At 30.0% G+C, this 18871-nt stretch overlaps 3 protein-coding genes across 3 annotated transcripts; 1 reads left to right on the top strand and 2 right to left on the bottom strand.

The window, feature by feature from the left end:
- Positions 1-236: 236 nt before the first annotated feature.
- LOC110648836 (uncharacterized) lies at positions 237-3060 on the top strand. The gene is made up of 4 exons (XM_058149963.1): positions 237-416; positions 496-595; positions 2132-2524; positions 2705-3060. Exons 1-4 carry the CDS (start codon positions 307-309, stop codon positions 2831-2833), a joined length of 732 nt encoding a protein of 243 aa, XP_058005946.1. The 5' UTR covers positions 237-306; the 3' UTR covers positions 2834-3060.
- Positions 3061-4643: 1583 nt separating this feature from the next.
- On the bottom strand, positions 4644-6373 carry LOC110648835 (uncharacterized). The gene has a single exon (XM_021803189.2). The coding sequence runs from the start codon at positions 5930-5932 to the stop codon at positions 5012-5014; it is 921 nt and encodes a 306-aa protein (XP_021658881.2). The 5' UTR covers positions 5933-6373; the 3' UTR covers positions 4644-5011.
- A 2145-nt stretch (positions 6374-8518) lies between these two features.
- Positions 8519-12395, bottom strand: LOC110648834 (uncharacterized membrane protein At3g27390). Its single transcript, XM_021803187.2, has 10 exons — positions 12038-12395; positions 11839-11947; positions 11549-11741; positions 10899-11035; positions 10511-10799; positions 10265-10371; positions 9917-10064; positions 9636-9831; positions 9308-9548; positions 8519-9049 (listed from the first exon to the last, which is right to left on the bottom strand). Exons 1-10 carry the CDS (start codon positions 12129-12131, stop codon positions 8911-8913), a joined length of 1653 nt encoding a protein of 550 aa, XP_021658879.2. The 5' UTR covers positions 12132-12395; the 3' UTR covers positions 8519-8910.
- Between the last annotated feature and the right edge of the window lie 6476 nt (positions 12396-18871).

Below are 18871 nucleotides of genomic sequence, written 5' to 3'. Positions count from 1 at the left end.
TAATAATTTTTAGATTAAATTTATAGAAAAATTATAAAATTAATTAATGATAGATTATCACTAATTATGACATTGATCAAATTAAATGTTGGCGACGCAATTATATCTTTAAAATTAAATTACTATTTACAATAATATATTATTATTACTTTACATAATTAATTTTTACTTAATAATATATTAATTAAATCCGGTTCATCCTTAAACCTGGACTTTCTACCTTTTAAATATCCGGTCGGGTTTCAAAACCTTGCTCGAGAGGTCATTTTGCAAATTGCATCAAATTAGGGAAGAAGGCTGAGAAGAATGATGAAGGTGGCCCCAACGATAGTATTCCTGTTCAAAGACTCAGATGGATTGGCTACCGCCATCGCTGATGCCCTCCACCCTACCACTGGCTCCTCTTTTCACAGATTGTAAGTTCTATATCTCTCTCTCCCTGAAGTATCATCTTATGAAACATGGTTGATTCTGATTTTCTTTTTGTTGGAACAGAGAAGACTCGTTCGAGCTATCACTGGCCCGATATGGAATCCAAGATGTTAAAGCGAAAGGCAATCTAATTCATTTTATCGACAATGATAGCAATTATCAGGTACTGTGTTTTATTTTCTTTAGTTTGTTTTCTAGCTGGCACAATAATTAATTGGGGAATTAGATCTAACATTTGGTCTGCACATGCAATACCTAATTTATAACACTGGACAAGATCATTCATGTTTATTTTGGATGGTTTCTTGACGCACAATGTTACAAGCCAAGGTCCTTTATCAGTTATTTGAGTAACTTGACATGGGTAGATAAGGCCTTGGATTCTCTCTCTTTCCCCGTGAGCTAGGTAGAGCGTAGCCATGCCCAATTGCTCCGAGCTTGAAGCTCGGTTGGTTGAATTAGTTCAGCTGTTGCTTCAAGTAAGATGTTACCCCCATTGGGAGTAAGCACTGCATGAAATGCTCTAGAGGTCGATAATCCATTATCTGTCATACTATGAATAGAACTTGGTTAATTTTTTTAATGGATTTGTTTATTGTTCAGAGTCGCACTTATAATTGGTTGATATATTTGTCAACAGCCTCATAGCCCGCAGAATTGAGAAATTATCCAAATGACATACTTTCAATGGGTTAATATAATCATTGATTGTCTCATAGCCTCACTGCATAATTGAGAGATTATCCAAATTATACAAGAAGCTTCTGTTTAGGTCACTACCTGGGAAACGAGAGTATAGAGTGGTTTGCAGATTATGAAGACTTAATTTTGTATTTCACAGCAGTGCAGCTTTATCCCGGCGTTCTCTGTTTTAATTTATCTTGCTGATAGGTCCCAGTCAGAGCTTCGATTTGGTATTCTGCTTAGGGTGAGAATAGGACCACAGTTCTGTTCTGGAAATAGCCTCCCCCCTCATTCATGATGAACCAGAATTAAATACAAAAGAAATGCAACAATCATCCCTACTTCCTCGCACATGATCTTGAGGAGTGGGTTGAAAACAAATAACTACTCCTATTTCTACATACATGATCCTAAAAAATAGAACCACAACTAGAAACAGACAAATAAGCAAATAACTAACAGCAAGCTTTTCTCCACTTGACCACGATAGCCTCTTAATCAGCATACTTAAGGTTTCTCTTGGGCACACGTGTGGAGCGACGTGGTGCATCACTTGCTAGATGAAGTATCTTTATTTTGCTTATAATAGGTATAATGGGAGCCTGTGCTTTTAAGTTATAGGCCAATTTGTCCTGAGTAGCATGCAGAGTGAATGGGAGATTGGAATATTGTACTTCTAAAACTATGAACTTAGAGCAGTCAAGAATCACAATGTGACATATCTGTAATTATTCAATTCAAGTAATCATCAATCTTAATTAGTTGCGGTGCTATTCAGAAAAAGGTTTTTTGTTCAATTACATAGAATTTTTTTTTCCCAGTCTACTATCTATAGGACAAGAACTTTTTATCAGCTATTGCCTGTTGTGGCATCAAGTCAATTTGCACTACTTAGTATCATGTTTGGTTTATCTCTCTCCATTGTCTCCCTCATTTTGGAAGATGAAGTCTCAAGCACCTTGAATGAATCATGCGGTTATGGCGTCTCATGTGTAAGATTTTATTCATTTTACAGGTGTCAGTTTTGCTCATGGATAAGTATGAGCCGCCAAACTTGGTGTGTGCCTTAAGTGAAGTTTTGACCCAAATAATAGGGGAAGCATCAGCAGGCCTACTAACGCTTATAGTTCCATTTATTGGCACATCTACGAAACTTAAATGGGAGAGCAGAACCTCAACAAAGGATGATAGCAAAGTTTCAATATATGGTGAGCGAATAGGTCCAGAAACAGATATAACTCGGGCCATTGCTAGTAGAACCCAAAAGCCACCATCATCATTGCAGGTTCATTATGAGCCTTTAGCCTGCTTCCTTCAGTTAGTTAGTGTATTAAAATTGCCAACTTCAGTTCTTATCGGGCAAAGAGCTCGAAGCGGTTCAGATAAAGCTGCTGAAGGAGAGCTTGAGGTATTCATTCTTCAATCACTCTCAACTAATGTGACTACCAAGTGATGGAATATGAGTCATGATTTTAAAAGGCATGATGAATGGGAGCCATTAAATTGAAACTTTCAGTTTATGATTGCAACATGAAAATAGTGGCAAGGTTGCTTTACTAGCTTATTATTCTTGATGCTAATTTTCCAGATACTCTATGAGATAGGAGAGCTTTTGGCATCCACTACTTGCTTGTGCTTCTTGAGGGAGAAACTCATTTGGAATCCAGAAAATGCAACAAAGGATAGTAAAGAGCCATGGCGTGCACTGTATGGTTGAAATTCAGGTATTTGTGAGCTTTAGAAGTGGAGAAGTTACAAGTAATTTGGTGCATCTGATTGAAAAACTATGGATCCTTATGGTGTCTGTTATGAAAATTCATAGACATTACAGTTGTTAAATGGCAATCAATTTATCAGGATGTTCAGGGGGTTGTGCTCTAGTCCCTATGGATCCTTACGGTCAACTTGGCTGGAAAATTATATAGTGCATTCGTTGTATGTGCATCAACTCTTGATTATGGTGGGTCTCCATTGTCTTTTAAATATATATCCTAAATATATAAATATACACGTAATAACTTCTCTACTTTGCTAGTGGCAAATTCCATATTGAATTTAGGATATATATTTATATACTAAAAATAAATTATAAAAGGTAGCTATTATTATAGTAAAAATAGATGTAGCTCACATCTTATCCAATGAAATTTATTTAATTAAATCATAATGTCCTTACTCAAATATTTAACAAATAATAAGATGTATCTTAATAGGTTTTTTTTTTTTTTTTTTTTTTTTTTTTTTTTTCCAAATTTGGCTTTACATTTTTTTCAACTTATGCTCTTTCTTCTCTCACTGTTTTTGAGAACCCATTTTTACCATCTTTTAAAAGACGAGGCAATACAACCTATTCTACCCTTTCGTTAACTTAGTCTTATAAACCTTAAAAAAAAAAAAAGGAAAAAAAAATCCAAAATAACTTAAAATTTTTAGTTAAAACATTTTTATTGCCATGGATATATTAAATGCTATTAGCATCAAAGTTTTTAATGTGATAATTTTAAATAAAGAATAAAAATAAAAAGTTAAAAAAACGAAATATATTATATCGAGAGATTTAAAGAAAGGAAAATTGCTAAAAATTTGAAGTTTTTTCGAGGTTAAACGGAAAAAAAATTAAAATTTATGAATGCCTCTTGAAAGGATCTTTGTAGGATAAAAAGAGGTAATAAAATAAGTAAGATTACTATTACGATAGAAGGTAACAATCTACAATGGCAATTTAGAGCTTTTATTTGTTTTAAATAAAAAAAAAGGTTGTGACCATAACTGGAGGAAAAATTATATGTGAAACCGTCGTACCAATTAAATTAGGATATCTTAATTGCTATGGTCATTAAGAAAAATAATTTTTAAAATATTAATTATTAAAAAATAATTTAAAATTAAATTTAATAAATTTTAATCATAAAAAAAATTAAAATAATAAAATAACTTTTACCGATAATATTTAAAATATATTTTTTTTCTTAAAAAGCACAAGTGCTAATAATTTCTCACGCTAGAGTAGCTGGGGTTGTTTGAGTTAAAATCCACCGTTTCGATTTGTGATCTGAGGAGACTTGAATCCGATTAAAAGAGAATCAATTTCCCATGGATTCAATTCTAATTCTAATCTGTCTTAAGTTCAATGAGGAGAACTATAATCAGTCCCTTCCTTGATTCTAGGTAAATATAAATCTGATTAAACCTAAATGCTATGCCCTTGCCGCATTTATTTTGCCTATAAAAAAATAAATTAAAACAATTAATTATAATTACACGTTTTGAATATGGGGAAATACTTAGACATAGGGGGCTTATTTAATATTACTGCTAGAATTGCTATTTAAAAAAAATATATTTTTTAAATATATTAATTAAAGAGTATTAAAAAATAATTTAAAATTAAATTTATAAGTTTTAATATTAAAAATATTAAAATAATAAAACATCTTTTTTCAAACTATTTTTTTTTATATCAATATTTTTTTCTTGAAAAATAATTTTGTCCCTCCTACCCCAATGCCAAACAGGCTCCAGTCTATTATAAAACCAAAGACACAAACACAGCAAGAATTTCCCATGAACGTAATATATTGTCCAGGGATTTAGCTTTCTTGAAAAATTGCATTCATGTCAAGCAATTGTTTTCTTGCATTTGAGATGTATCAGAGAAATAAAATTCTGATATGCACAAAGGAGGGTATTTAGAGAGTTTCTTTGAGGAGACAAGATATGGTCTCTGCGTCTATTGCATGTATTTCTGAAAAATCATTGATTAAACTGACCAAATGTCAATGATGTCAAGGTCTGTAAAGCAACTACACAGGATACAACTAGAAAGTGAGTATGGTTATATGCACAAGTAGTTCATTCTCTTTGTAGCCATTGCCAAATGCATAGAATTTAAGCTTCAGTCCATCTTCCATGCATAGAGCAAAAGGCAGAATTCTGGTGTTGATGTATTACTCGTCGTTGAAAAATACTTGCTCCCGTCGCTGGTATCACTGTTGCAATCTTTGTCATCATCAGTCTCAGGTGCCCATGGTTTAAATACGAACACCCCATGACCTGCTCCAGGGCTATTAAACAACCAATCATGAACATCCCACAAAACTTGCACCTGTTGCTTATTCAGAATCACAGTTTGGTTCCCTCTGAATTTCCACTGCAAGTTCTTAACATGAATCACCACAATTCCATCTATGCTAATCCACATCTCAGGTTCTTTAGGTCCTGAAGTTGAACTCTCTACAACAATGTCATGTTCTTGTTTCCTTTCGTCGAATTTAGCTCTGGTAGAGAATGATTTCTTGGCAAATACATTTTCCTTCTTGTAAAATAAGGTGGGATCCACTAGAGCAGGTCTTGCTTTTGTTCTTTTATAAGCCTTATTCTTGTAATCTCCTAACAATAATACAACCTCTCCATCTGAAACTAAAGCAACATAATAATCGCTGCACGGCTCTGGGCTACCAGAAAATCTAGCAGAACGTAGATCCCAATGGATATCAACATGGCATCCTTCGAGCTCAAATGACTTGCTCCCTTTTTTGCTCCAGAAAAGCCATGGTTTAAGGTCAATCTTGCAACTGTAATAGATGTCACCACCTTCAGGGTTATTGAAGATGAGATTGAGAGAATGATTCATAAGGTTCCTGCACCATGAAACTATAACATTACAACATGCTGCCGACATATGCGTCTGGTATAAGCAGGTTACCATGCTCTGAGGCGTTTTATTGGTTGCTGGATCCTCTACTATTTTCTCTGCTAAATGTGTGGATGATTGAGCCCCCACTGAGAAGGCTCTCAATGGATGTGGGAAAGACATTGACTTTTAAAGCTATGATTTTGTGGGCTGTCAATAAGCAACATCAAATGTTATAAGTTATTAAATCACACGTTTAATGTTGCAGTACCAGGATAGGACTAGCAATGAAAACATCCCTCATCTTTCTGGATTATGAATCAGGACAAGAACAAGAACTTTCATGTTATCTCAACAAGGAAATAATCCTTTTTCCCAGCAAAAAATTGAGCTACAAAGATCTTGATGCTAAACAAGAACCACCTGAATATTGTCTCTGTTAGTTTGATATAGTCTTTTATTGCAGCTACAGAAACAGAAGCAGAAACAATTTTCCAGGAAAATGGTTCCAGAAAGATTTTTTTTCCTTTTTCTTTTGAAGAAAGGGGATAAGGAATAATGGAGATGAAAAAAATTGGTTGGTGAATGGAGAAAAAATCTCAAACTAGAGGCTGTAATGAGACGAAACAAAAGGAGGTGGAGAAACTGTCCTCGCTGCTTTTACTATATACAGCCTGTTTCCCTATCCAATGCCCCTCTTCCATTTCAGTCTTCACAACTTTGATCCTGCCCGTCGGATTGACTTGAGTTTATAAATAATTGAACCGAATAAAGAGTTGTCCTATCAAAACAAAGCAACCACTTCAATTTTTAATAAATTATACTTTTATTAAACAATAATCAACATTGATTTTTTTTAATAAATTATTAATTTTAATTAATTAAAAATATTGAACAAAAAATATCCATATTATACTCAATCAGCGATGAACAAACCTATTTCATTCACCTTACTTAAAATCTAAAATATAAAATGAAAACATTTGGTACAAAGATATCAGAGTAGAAATATGAAATAAAAAGTTCAGAGGTTGCTCCTAAAATATGGGACTAGCATGTAGCAATGGGTGGGAATTATCGAGGTATTTGTGCAAATATGTATAATTTATGTAATCACAGAAATTATCAAAATAAAAGAATTATCGGTAATAACGATAAATACCCTCATAATTCCGAGCTTCATATTACTTCTCTCAAGAGATATGTTAAATCCAAGACATCCCAATTCCATTAAATGGATGACAGTTTTTCATTTTAAAACTGTAAAATCAGAATTATTTGTGTAAGTATTTTACGAATAAAAAGTAACCGTCTCTTGTACAGATTATAACTATAAAATATCATACTCTTGCAAATTATTGCATTTATCTGAGTGAATGAATAGTCTTATTAGGTTGTTACATGACCGAAAATAGAACACATTAAATCTTGAGATAAAAAAGAAAATAACTTGACCAAATATTGACCTACCCTTAATATCGGATAATATGATATTGAATACCTTTTAACAATTTACTTCTATTATTATACGCAACATATTAAAATAGAATAAATTTATTATTATATTTTTATTAAAATAATCAAATTTTATTAGTTGAATTTAGTTATTTGATTATTAACAGAATAATGCATTTCTATTTATGAGAGATATTTGATAAATTTATATAATTATTTTAATACAAATTTTGTATATTTTACTAAAATGACTCATTGAATATATCAAGATAATATATAATATTTATTTAATTTAATTTCAATTGAATTATAAATTTCTAATTCAGAATCTTTAACGGTTTATAGACCGATTTTAATTTGAATCGTGATTGAGAAAATAATTATTTATTTATATAATTATGTATTATTATAAATGTTAAAAGTAAAAAAAATTAATAATAATATTTAAATTTTATTTTTATATAAAATTTAAAAATATCATTAAGATATAATTTAATGAATGTTAAAATTTTAATTTTAAAAAATTAAAATTTAATTAATTAAATTTATTAGATTAAAAATATAATATTTAATTAATTTTAACAACATACTAATTAAATTATTGACTTACTAATTAAATCATGATGCATCAACCCGATTTCTCAACTGAATCAAGACCCGAACTGACATAGCCTAATAATCATGCCTTTGGCGCTAATAAAGAAATCATCACCTGAAATTATCTTAATCATCCAGATGGTTGAAAAAAATCATGTCCAATCCATAAACAGTGGCTTCTTTTTTTCAAAAATAAAGAAACACACACAAAGCAGGAATTGAATCAAACCGTTATTAAAATAATAATAATTTTAAATTAATTAAAATTTAATTAAATATAATTATTAATACAAATAAATAAATAAAATTAATTAAAATTTAATTATTTAAAATAAAATTAAAAAAAATCTATTAAATAATTAAATCGATTAAATTAACTGGATCACATGAGTTCTTTGATTTTACTGTTGAATCGATTGATCAAACTAAGTCACTTTTTATTTAGTTCAAAGACAAATTTGAAACACTTTAAAAATCAATACACTAATTCAACCAACTGATTCGATTCGAGTTTAATCAATTCGATCCGATTGCATATTTTATAAGGGTTCAGTGTCAGGCGTTTTTACGTTTCTTCTGGATAATAGAGATTAAAAACTTTACCAAAATTTTGACAGAACTTCCCCTAAATTTCACAGTTTTATTTAAAGAGAACACCCAAGGACTATATATATATATATATATATATATATATATATATATATATATATATATATATATCTCAAAATCCAGATTTACTCAACATTAGTTCATTTACAGCCCGTTTTCACATGTTCAAAGAGGAAGAACTTACATGCTTAAACTCATAATACAAGACCTGGAATCCATACACAACCAAAAGAAATAATTACAACCAATTTTACAAATAAACCCGCTACCTTATGTACATTTCCCACATCTCAAAAGAATAATCATATTATAATACAAACAAAACCATGCGGTTAAATCTTGTTGATTCAGAAGTTCCATTTATCAATAATGTCTTTGGCGAAAAATATTTAACATCACTCATTCCAGATCAATTCGTTATGAAACTTTCTAAGGTATGATCCTTTAAACCACTGACCGAGGTAATCAAGTTGGATTAATTTTAAGCAGATGTGACAAGGTTACAATGCTCTCCAATCTGTCACAGATGAAGCAGCAGCAGCAGCCTGAATTTCCCCTAAATACAACAACTTCACCAAATTCATAAAGCGACGCCGGAAGGTTGGTATGTGTGTCATGAAGGTCACAATGCCCTCCAATCTGTCACAGACAAAATGCAACGAGTCTCAAGTTTAATATCTAATGTTTCAAATTATGTTCAGGACTTAAAAGTAGTTCAGAACATTAAGCACTAATTCTGATACAGCAAGAACTGTCAACAATGTGCACAAAGAAAAAGGATAGTGTTGAATAATACATTGTACAGGAAGTTACATGTATGCGATAATTGTTAATTTCTAGACACAAACGTGTGTGTGGTTATGTACACATAGTGAGATGCACCATTTAAAAAGGTACCTTCTAATTATGCCCTGCAATTGTGCTCTTCTGACATGGTCATTAGATGGAAATCCAGAGTCATCCCAATCCTCAGGATTTTCATTTTTGGACCTTATAATTAACCTTCTCAGGCAGTTTTCTTCATTTTCATCTAATTGGAGTTTCTTTATTTGCTCTTTCATGATCAATAATGGTCCGATTAACCACTCAAACAATTTATCTCTTGGTGCATTATATCTTGTCAACTCTACATCTTCAGCTGTAAAATCCAATTGCAATGGTCATGATATGAATTAGCCAAATAAGATGCATCAAACTAAGGAGAAAAGTATGTAAAAAGACCAACAGATAATCAACCCAGATGAGTCTGACTTCGCAGAGGCAAGCAGACACTGTAATAGGGACCAGGCCGGTAGTTTGATGCTCAACTTCTTACAATCACCCTTCATGGCGCATGTCTCAATGTCCTTGATATTTATCAGGCCATCATGAAGGAGTTTCCTGCCAGTCACCTCGCAGGATGTAAATAGCCAATCCCATACCTGTGTTATTGATGCTTAAACTATGAAGTTCCTAGGAATTAGGAAATATTTATTGACTAGAAGTTGTATGTTGAAAACTACATACATGTACTGGTTTATATTGACAGCCAGACCACTTCAGTGTTCTTGATCTTTCTGAGGATAGTTTTGCTTCCAGAGAGTTTTCTCTTCTGCTCTTCATACCATTGTTGCTGTCATCTGTTTCTGAGCTCATGTTTTTTCGATATCTAGGCCTGGCTGTCACACAGATGACTGAAAGTCAACCCATTGACATATCAAATGTATTCCATTTTTGTAAATCATAGTAATAAATGGTTTCAATGATCAATTTCCTGATTCCCCTTTTCATTTGATCAAAACTCTCTAGATGTGCATGTGGTACTTATGAGTGTACGTGATGGCAACTGAGAAGCAATATATTTTGATAAAGTACCTGGGCAAGCACGATCCTTCACTCAAGTAGAGTAAATCATTTACATATTCATCAAATAGTGAAACCACTGCCACAACATAGGCAAGTCCCATCAGGAGCGAGTCTTCCTGGAAATTTATGGATCTTGGGTAAGATAAAATTTCAAACCAATACAAAGAGAAACTATCAACACATCAACAAATGTGAATATTCCAACCCAAAGACAGTGAAATACTGAAATGACTGAAAAGGTAACTTGTAGCGGACCTGATGGACTATCACTGCACTGTAAAGTCCTAGAAATAAGCTGGATATAATGGCACCTATCACAGATCCTACAACTGCCAAAGGCCACAGGATGATTGCAAGCCCTGCAAATGGAACACAAACTGTCTCCAGGAATGGCCCTTCTCTACCAATCAAGTCCTCTAATAGCCTTTTCCATCCTTGGAACAGCATGTATGGGCTTTTCCAGAGTGCAACAACGGTTATCAGAAGCACATCTACAGGCACAGCAATTAGGATCACCAACAAACAACTTGGCAATCTTGATAACCTGAAAAGAACAAAATCAAATTGTCTCATGAATTCTTGATTTATGTTATTTTTTTTCTTGGTGAGTGAATAACAGAGGACCGAAGGAAAAATTTCCTACTTCACATCCATGGGCTTTTCATCCTCTGGGACTTTCTCACTTAATTCATCCATATACGAGAAGTAAGAATGGAAGCAAAAATCTGTGAAATCCCGTAACACTGTGCAGCTCCCTTTGATAGCAGGTAAACAGCCATCCTGGTAACAGTAAGTTTTTCCAGAACTCAAATTACAGCCATATCATCTTCTAACCAATGTCTTACAAGGCATCAGTTGGCTATAGTAAATTTGTGAAGAGCCTATTGGGTAACCTTTTCATCCTTGATTAATACTTGTGTGTGTGTCAGGGTGTGCATGCGCGTCTTTGCGTGTTAGTGCATTGAAACTGAATATATAATGATAAATTTTGATAAGAAAGCTTGGAAACATAAAGGCTCTCTGCTTTGTGAGGATTGGCGGAAGGTGGTCTATAATGCTCAAGCTTTGGAAACATGGTGGTCTATAATACTGAAGCTTTGGAAAAAATGAAGCGGCCAACTAATTTGGGACATAATCTAATTCCAAAAGTCCCAAGAATTCACAAGGAAAATGAATTATGACGTAAAGAGAAACCTCGATTTTGTTAAATTGGCTGGTTCAAAATGGTCATCAAGCCATCAAAGAAATGTGATTAGTAAACAAATAGGTAGAGGGCATAAAGAAAAAACTTACAACAAAACAGTGATAGAATTTGTCCCTAACATTCTCTCCAACAGCCTCAAAAGTAGCAAGAAGAGGAGCAAAGAATCCATATCCAATTCCACCCAAAAAACTAGCAGCAATTCCAACGACTGGCCAAAGGACCAAAGGCAGTGGCAACAACAATAATACCACAAATTTCAGAACCAGCCCAAGTCTCTTGGTTCTACAATCGCAAACAAAATAGAAGTACTAACTATAAATTCAAACAAAAATTGCATAGTAGAAAAGATTATCAAAATCAAAGATGCATAGAAGCATACCTTGCAACACAATAGAATGTCCAGATAAAATGAGCAATCCAAAGCCCAATTATAACAGCTGAATTACCAATCACAATAATACCCACTACTAATGGACAAATGATTGAAGCTGGGCAAGAAAAAGAAAAGATTTTCACATCAAGACTCGCATAGAAACCAAAGATGAACACACAAACACATGACAAAATAACAATAATACCTTTGACAAGTCCCAGAACGAGGAGCAAGAAGAAGAAGGGCAGAAAGTACACAAAGCTCCATAGCTTAGCAAGAAAACCAACAGGCACCCTCATGGTATGGCTGGCTCTTCCTTAAGGATTCGATCAGAGAGAGAATTAAAGAATCAGAAACCAAAAGAGGAAGAAGGGACCTCTCTGTAGTCTGTAGTCTGTTCTCTGTACGTCTGAGGTATCATTTTAAGTAAAAAGCTATAGATTTTCCGAAGGGGTCTAGAGAGACAGGTGGCAGGTGGCGGAGATTTGTGAGGCGTGAAAGCCCCGTGAAACGGCGAGCTCAGGGTGGACGCGACACGGAGACAAAACTTCTGTGTCACACTTTTTGGCGGGAACCAACCGCCTTGGAAATTAGCTTTAATTGAGCTCTAAGCAAGCCCAGTTGAATAATTGGGCCTCCATTATAGCCCTCTTAATTTTCCTTTATTAAAAGAGATTGCAGTTGAAATTATTTTGTTAATATTATTATTATTGTTACTATATATAAAAAGAAGGCAATCATATTACTCTTATCGTAATTCTTTATTTTAATTGTCTTATTTTCTTAAAATATTTTCTTTTATTATTAAAAATAATATATATTTTTATTTTTTACATGATATATTTGAAATTTTTTACATGCTATATTACTTTTTTTTTTCTTTTCAATTGAATTTTGTTAAATAGAAGAATCACTCGTGTCCCTTATAATTTTTTATTTGGATGTTTTATTTTATTAATTGACTATTCAATTTTCTATTTATTTATTTTAATTTTTAAACCACTTAAGTATTTATAAATAAATTAGATTTTTTGTACAATTTTATTGTTTTGTTATTTTCATTTTAATCGTTTTTTATTATTTTATTACTAAATTTGTATTGATTATTATTATCTTTCTTAAATCAATTTTATAATGATTTTATTTTGTGGTAAAATGAATTTTATTTTATATATCAACATTATATTAATGAATATCAGACTTTTAATTCATTACAAGGATAATTTAATAACGATAAATTGTTGATCTATTTAAATGGTATTTCTTGAATATTTTTTATTCTTATTTATTTTACTGCAAACATTACTTTAAATAGTAAAATTTTAATTGATATTATTCTTTATAATAATAATAATAATTTATTATTATTACCATCATGTAAAATTAAATATTAAAAAATAATATCTATAAACTTTTGATAGCATGTATTCAAAAGTTATTAGTGTAAATTTAATTTAAATTTAATTTTAAGCAACTTATAATATATTTAATTTTTTAATAATTAAAAAATATTTTAAGACTATATATATATATATATATATATATATATATATATATATATATATATATATATATATACCTAGGCACATTTTTTAAATGCATTAATTATTTCACTTTTTTAACCACTATTATTATTATCTTTTTTTTTTTAATTAGACTTTACAATCAAATATTTTTTATTATGAATTTATATTTTTATTTCATATATTATAACAAGTAAATAATAAATATTATATATTATTAATATTAGTTGACCTTAAATATTCAATGTAATATTTTATATCATTGTAAAACAGAATCAAGTATGATTTTAAAAAATATTTTTGTTATTTATATATATATTTATATACCCACAGCATATTTTAAAGCTTGTATGTTCCTAAAAGAGGACTACCTTTTACAATTCTTAAGAACAATAGAAAATCATTTTACCCCGTTTAGTATACTGCTATTTAAAACAATTTTATTGATAATAAAATGTGATCCACTGTTTTACCAATAATTATTGTGATCATTTTGTCCCATTACTATTTCTTAATTTCAGTGTTTTCATTTTTAAATACCTTTTTATTTTATTGCTGAAAATAAAATTTTTCTTTTTAATTTTTACATTATAAATTTTAGAATCTTTTAATATGCTACTAATTACTTGAATTTTTTCAACTAGAAAGAATTCTTGAATCCTATTTTTATTTAGGTATTTTATTTTATAAATTAATTTAGTTAATTTATTTTTTTTATGTTATTAACATTTAAATTGTTTTAAATTTTAAACTATTTAATTATTAAATTTATGTTATTTATTATATCTATTAATATACTTTCAATATAACTTTATTTTATGATAAAAATGATTTTACTTTATATAACAACTTTAGATTAGTGAAATATCAAAGTTTTATCTTATTATGAGGAAAATATAATAATAAATTATTCATCTACTTTAAAAATATTTCTTTGGCTTTTAATTTAGTTTTGTTATAAATACTATTTTAAAATAGAAAAATTATTATTATTATTATTATTTAAAATATTAAAAAAAATATATTGATTTTTCATAGTATTTTTTTAGGGTTATTAGTTTATTAAATGTGTAAATTTGGTTTATAAGCAACAAATAATTAAATTTATTTTACTCTTATATTTTCATATAATGAAAATATATTTAATTTGTTTTCTAATAGTAAAAAAAAAATTAAAACTAAAAATTAAAACAATGTACATATACATTAATTTTATATACCAAATTTACTATCATAAGAATAGTGTTAGACTTTTTTTTAATGAGTTAATTAATTTTATTTTTAACCATTATTACTATTATCTTCTAGACTCTACAAGTAAATTTCTTTTATTATCAAACTATATTTTATTCAATGTTTTATAAAAAGTAAATAACAAATATTATATTATTATAATTAATATGCAATATAGTAAATGTTTAAAATTTTATTTCAATTAATTTAAATAAATAATTTTAATAATTATTGATAAATAATAATTTTATTTATAAAATTTAAATATAATAAAAATAATATTGTGTTTGGATTTATGAATTTGAATCCATAAATTTAAAGTTGAATTAAAGAAAAATTTAAATTTAAATTTTATTAAAATCAAGATAAATATAAAGACCGAAAAGTAAGAATTGAAATAATTATATTAACAGCATACCAAGAGGTGAACAACATCACTTCTCTAGGTGGATTGTAAATAATGTTCTTTTGTGATTTTTTTGCATATCCATATTTGCATATGAAGGCTATATTTTGATCTGCGTGCGGGAATTATGTTACTATTGTTGCACTCTCGAATGCGTTGTTTCTTTGGCTCAGAGCTATCCTTAACTCTATGGGAGGGGCCCCTTAATGTTGCAACGTCTGGTACTTCCAGGGTCACATGGTCTTTTCATCTGCTAGAAGTCTGACCTTTAAAGCTATAAGAGATTGAGAGGCCAGTGAGCTTTGCTGATGTCCATCTTCCAAGGTAATTTGTGGTATTTTGGTTGCTTGAACCTTTAGGTGCTTTCTTGGTTGGAGATGGATTCCTAGAGAGTTTTTTTGGGTAAATTTGGTAGCTCATACTGAGTTTATTGCAGATGATGGAAAGTTCTTCCTCCTAACGGTGGTTTTGGTTTCGTACAAAGGTTGAAGATGACGTCTTTTGGCTTTGCATCTTAATTCTTGTGATCGCTCCCTAGGGTTTTTGCGTAAAGGGTTCCTTGTGGGTTCTCGTGATTTGGAGGGTCTCTGTATTACATGTTGGAATTTGAGCCTTTTATTTTTCCTTGCCTGTAATTTCTCATGCCCATATTTGCATTATTTGCATTGCATATATAATATTTCTAATGAATCTATATTGCATATATAATATTTCTAATGAATCTATCTTGTCTTTTAAAAAAAAAATCATTCAACATATACAAAACAGATGTCAAAACTCAAAAATGGGATGGATTTTCCCTGGAATTGTTGGATGGGAAGAGGGTTTACAGTTTTTTTGATCTGCTTAAAACATCAAAGGCCTAATCAAGAACTAGTGATTCTTGTGCGCTTTTAGCGTGTCCGTACCGGCGACGGAGGGGAATCCGACGAACCCAAATTTTTATGGTTTTAAAATCACGATTTCAGCCTTAAACATTGTGTCATCAAATGCGACGGCAACTTTCCCCATGCTGCATCTCATCTGCATGTGAAGGAGACCTTTCTTGGGATCAATTACAATTCTACACTAATCCTTGAAATCATATATAATTCAAAAATTTGGTAATTGATTCAGAAAAAACAAAAAATAAAGCGGTAATTGATTAATGTATCTAAGAAAATTAAAATTGCAGGAAATCAATTTCTCCCAATAATCCACGAGATCGGCTGGCTTTCCTGTGAATTAAAATAATATGTGATATAACAATTGCTAGTATTTAAGCAGTCTAGAAATGGATCTTGCCCATCAATAAACTAGTATTTGAGAAATTACTAAGTGCTATTTGTAAATGTATCATGTTTGATAAATATGTGCGTCTATTCTCATATTATAATAAGGATAAATTTAAAAATTTGTCCCTGAACTTATATAGTTGTAACACTACAGTCCTTTAATTTTAAAATGTAACATAAAACCCCTTAAACTTTTAAATTTTGCACAGTAAAATCATTTTGACTTTCAATTACTAATTTTTCAGTTGGAAACTGATGTGAAGAGATTCCACGTGGTGCTTAGTCAACACTTCTCTCTCATTTCTTATGCAAAACGTAAAATTATTATCTTTACGCATAAAAAATTATTCTGTCTATAGAGAGAAAAATGATTCAATTTATACATGACTTGAGAGAGAAAAGAGAAATACTGACTAAGCTCCATGTTGAAACTGTTCAGGTCAGCGTCTAATTGAAAAACTGGTTTTGGAAGTTAGAGGAATTTTACTGTACAAAATTTAGAAGTTGATGGGGTTTTATATTACATTATTAAGTTGAAAGACTGTAATGTTACAACTAGATAAGTTCAGGGATAGTTGTCAAAATTTATCAATTATAATAAAGATTCAACTTTTTTTTTTTTAAAAGAGAGTGCTGTGTTTATGTACTTGAGAAATATTTTATAATTTTTAAAATTTTTTTTAGCTTTTAGGGCATATATGCTTTAAGAGGTTGTCAGTAAGGGTGTGCAGTTCTAGTTCGATTCAGAATTTGCTACAAACTAAAATCGAACAGAAATTTCAATACGGTTTTTATTTGATTCTTTATTATTTTAGTTCCGGTTGGATACGGTTCTTAATTCTTCGGTTCAGTTACTAGTTTTTGAAATAATTTTATATAATTATTTTCTTAAAAAAAATCATATTTGAATTAGCATTTAAGTTTCAAATCGAGTTATTAATATATAATATATCATATAATATATTTTTTAACTATTTCTAAATATATAATTCTTAATTATAAAGTGAATATATATATATATATATATATATATATATTTTAACTATTTATTAATTATGTAATATTTAACTATAGGATACTAATAAAATTATAAATTAACATATATATAGAGTATAACGTATTTTATAATTAAAAATTATAAAGTAATTTAAGATACTTATAATTAAAATTATTAAAAAATATAGAAAAATGAAATATAATATTAGATTATATTTAGTTATTAATTAAATATATATGTATAGATATATATAATTATATTAAAAATACAAAATACATCTAAAAAAATATAAAAAAGCATATATATAAATTCGACTCTCGATTAGGTTTCTGTACGATTTTAGAAATATTGGCATGACTCGATAGATCTCTTCATCTTTATTACATATATATATATATATATATATATAAAATTAAAATTTGTATATATTGGATCTATCTAATAACCTATACTACGTAAATCAATGGTGAAGTGTGAGTATAACTTAAACTCGAAGACAACACCATGGTGAACGTGTCAAAAAGGTTGTAGATGCAGAACACAAGATTATTGCCATTTTGGATATAATAAAAGTACAGAATAATTTTGACAAGCAGCAAAGTATAACTAGAAAGCAAGCAATGAATCCCTCCAGTCTTCATCTCCTTAATTGGTAGTTGATTATATTCATTTGGGTTCAGCTGCTTTTGGTGGTAGCTTCTTGATCTTCTCTACACTTACAAGCGTTGCATACCCTTTTCCTTTTTGCAGACAGCCGCAAGTTTTTGATGCAAATCTCTTTCTTAGACAATCTATTAGCTCAGCTGAATCCACTCCAATTCCTTTCACCTCCATATGATCATCTTTTGAAATCGTAACAGATGCCACACCTTAATTACTTATCACACATATATATGATCATTAATCACCCACAATTAGCTACTAATAAAATAGAATTTTTAACATTTATTTGTATATAATATAGATAAAAGATTTCATAAGATGTTTACCAGAGAAGCTTGCTGCAGTTTCCATGGCCTTGGAGCGGGATTTCTGGTCAGGCATACAAATCTCGATTGCTATTTTTTGCTGCAGCATCACAAGAAAATAATTTCAACTTAGATAATTTATTTGCAAGAAATTAATTAAATTATATATGTGTTGTATTATATATATATATATGGTTGCCGTTGAATGCATACCTCCATGGTCTTTGTTCGTCGGAAAGAAACAACCAAGCCTCTATTCTAAATTAATGGGGAGGAAGGTGGACTGGGAATCGAAGGAAGGGTTTTGAACTAGGGACCTTATGGGATGTGTTGTGTCACTTGTATATATACACACACCCACTTTCCTAAGTACTGGTTGAGGCATTTAAAAATAATAAATATTTTACTGCATTTCAAGAAAAATTTTAATATATATATATATATATATTAAAAAATAAATTTAATATAATACTGTAAAACTTCCGTTTGGTAAAAATAATAAATTTAATTATTACTATATTAAAATAGTTCTTAAAATTATTAGATTTTAACGTCAAGGAGGCTTTAAGGATTGCAAAAGTGATGGGATGGGAAACAATAAAGAATATAATTTTAATTTAATCAGGGGCAATTTTGTT

The sequence above is a fragment of the Hevea brasiliensis genome, chromosome 7 (assembly GCF_030052815.1).
Source record: "Hevea brasiliensis isolate MT/VB/25A 57/8 chromosome 7, ASM3005281v1, whole genome shotgun sequence".
Classification (NCBI taxonomy): domain Eukaryota; kingdom Viridiplantae; phylum Streptophyta; class Magnoliopsida; order Malpighiales; family Euphorbiaceae; genus Hevea; species Hevea brasiliensis.
This window is presented reverse-complemented; position numbering and strand designations above follow the sequence as displayed.

Coding starts and splice junctions, on each gene's coding strand:
- LOC110648836 (XM_058149963.1), top strand. CDS start 307: ATGATGAAGGTGGCCCCAACGATAGTATTCCTGTTCAAAGACTCAGAT. Junction 417..495: donor GGCTCCTCTTTTCACAGATT/GTAAGTTCTATA, acceptor TTGTTGGAACAG/AGAAGACTCGTTCGAGCTAT. Junction 2,525..2,704: donor CTGCTGAAGGAGAGCTTGAG/GTATTCATTCTT, acceptor CTAATTTTCCAG/ATACTCTATGAGATAGGAGA.
- LOC110648835 (XM_021803189.2), bottom strand. CDS start 5,932: ATGTCTTTCCCACATCCATTGAGAGCCTTCTCAGTGGGGGCTCAATCA.
- LOC110648834 (XM_021803187.2), bottom strand. CDS start 12,131: ATGAGGGTGCCTGTTGGTTTTCTTGCTAAGCTATGGAGCTTTGTGTAC. Junction 11,036..11,548: donor AATTCTATCACTGTTTTGTT/GTAAGTTTTTTC, acceptor TACTGTTACCAG/GATGGCTGTTTACCTGCTAT. Junction 10,800..10,898: donor GAAAAGCCCATGGATGTGAA/GTAGGAAATTTT, acceptor TGTTCTTTTCAG/GTTATCAAGATTGCCAAGTT.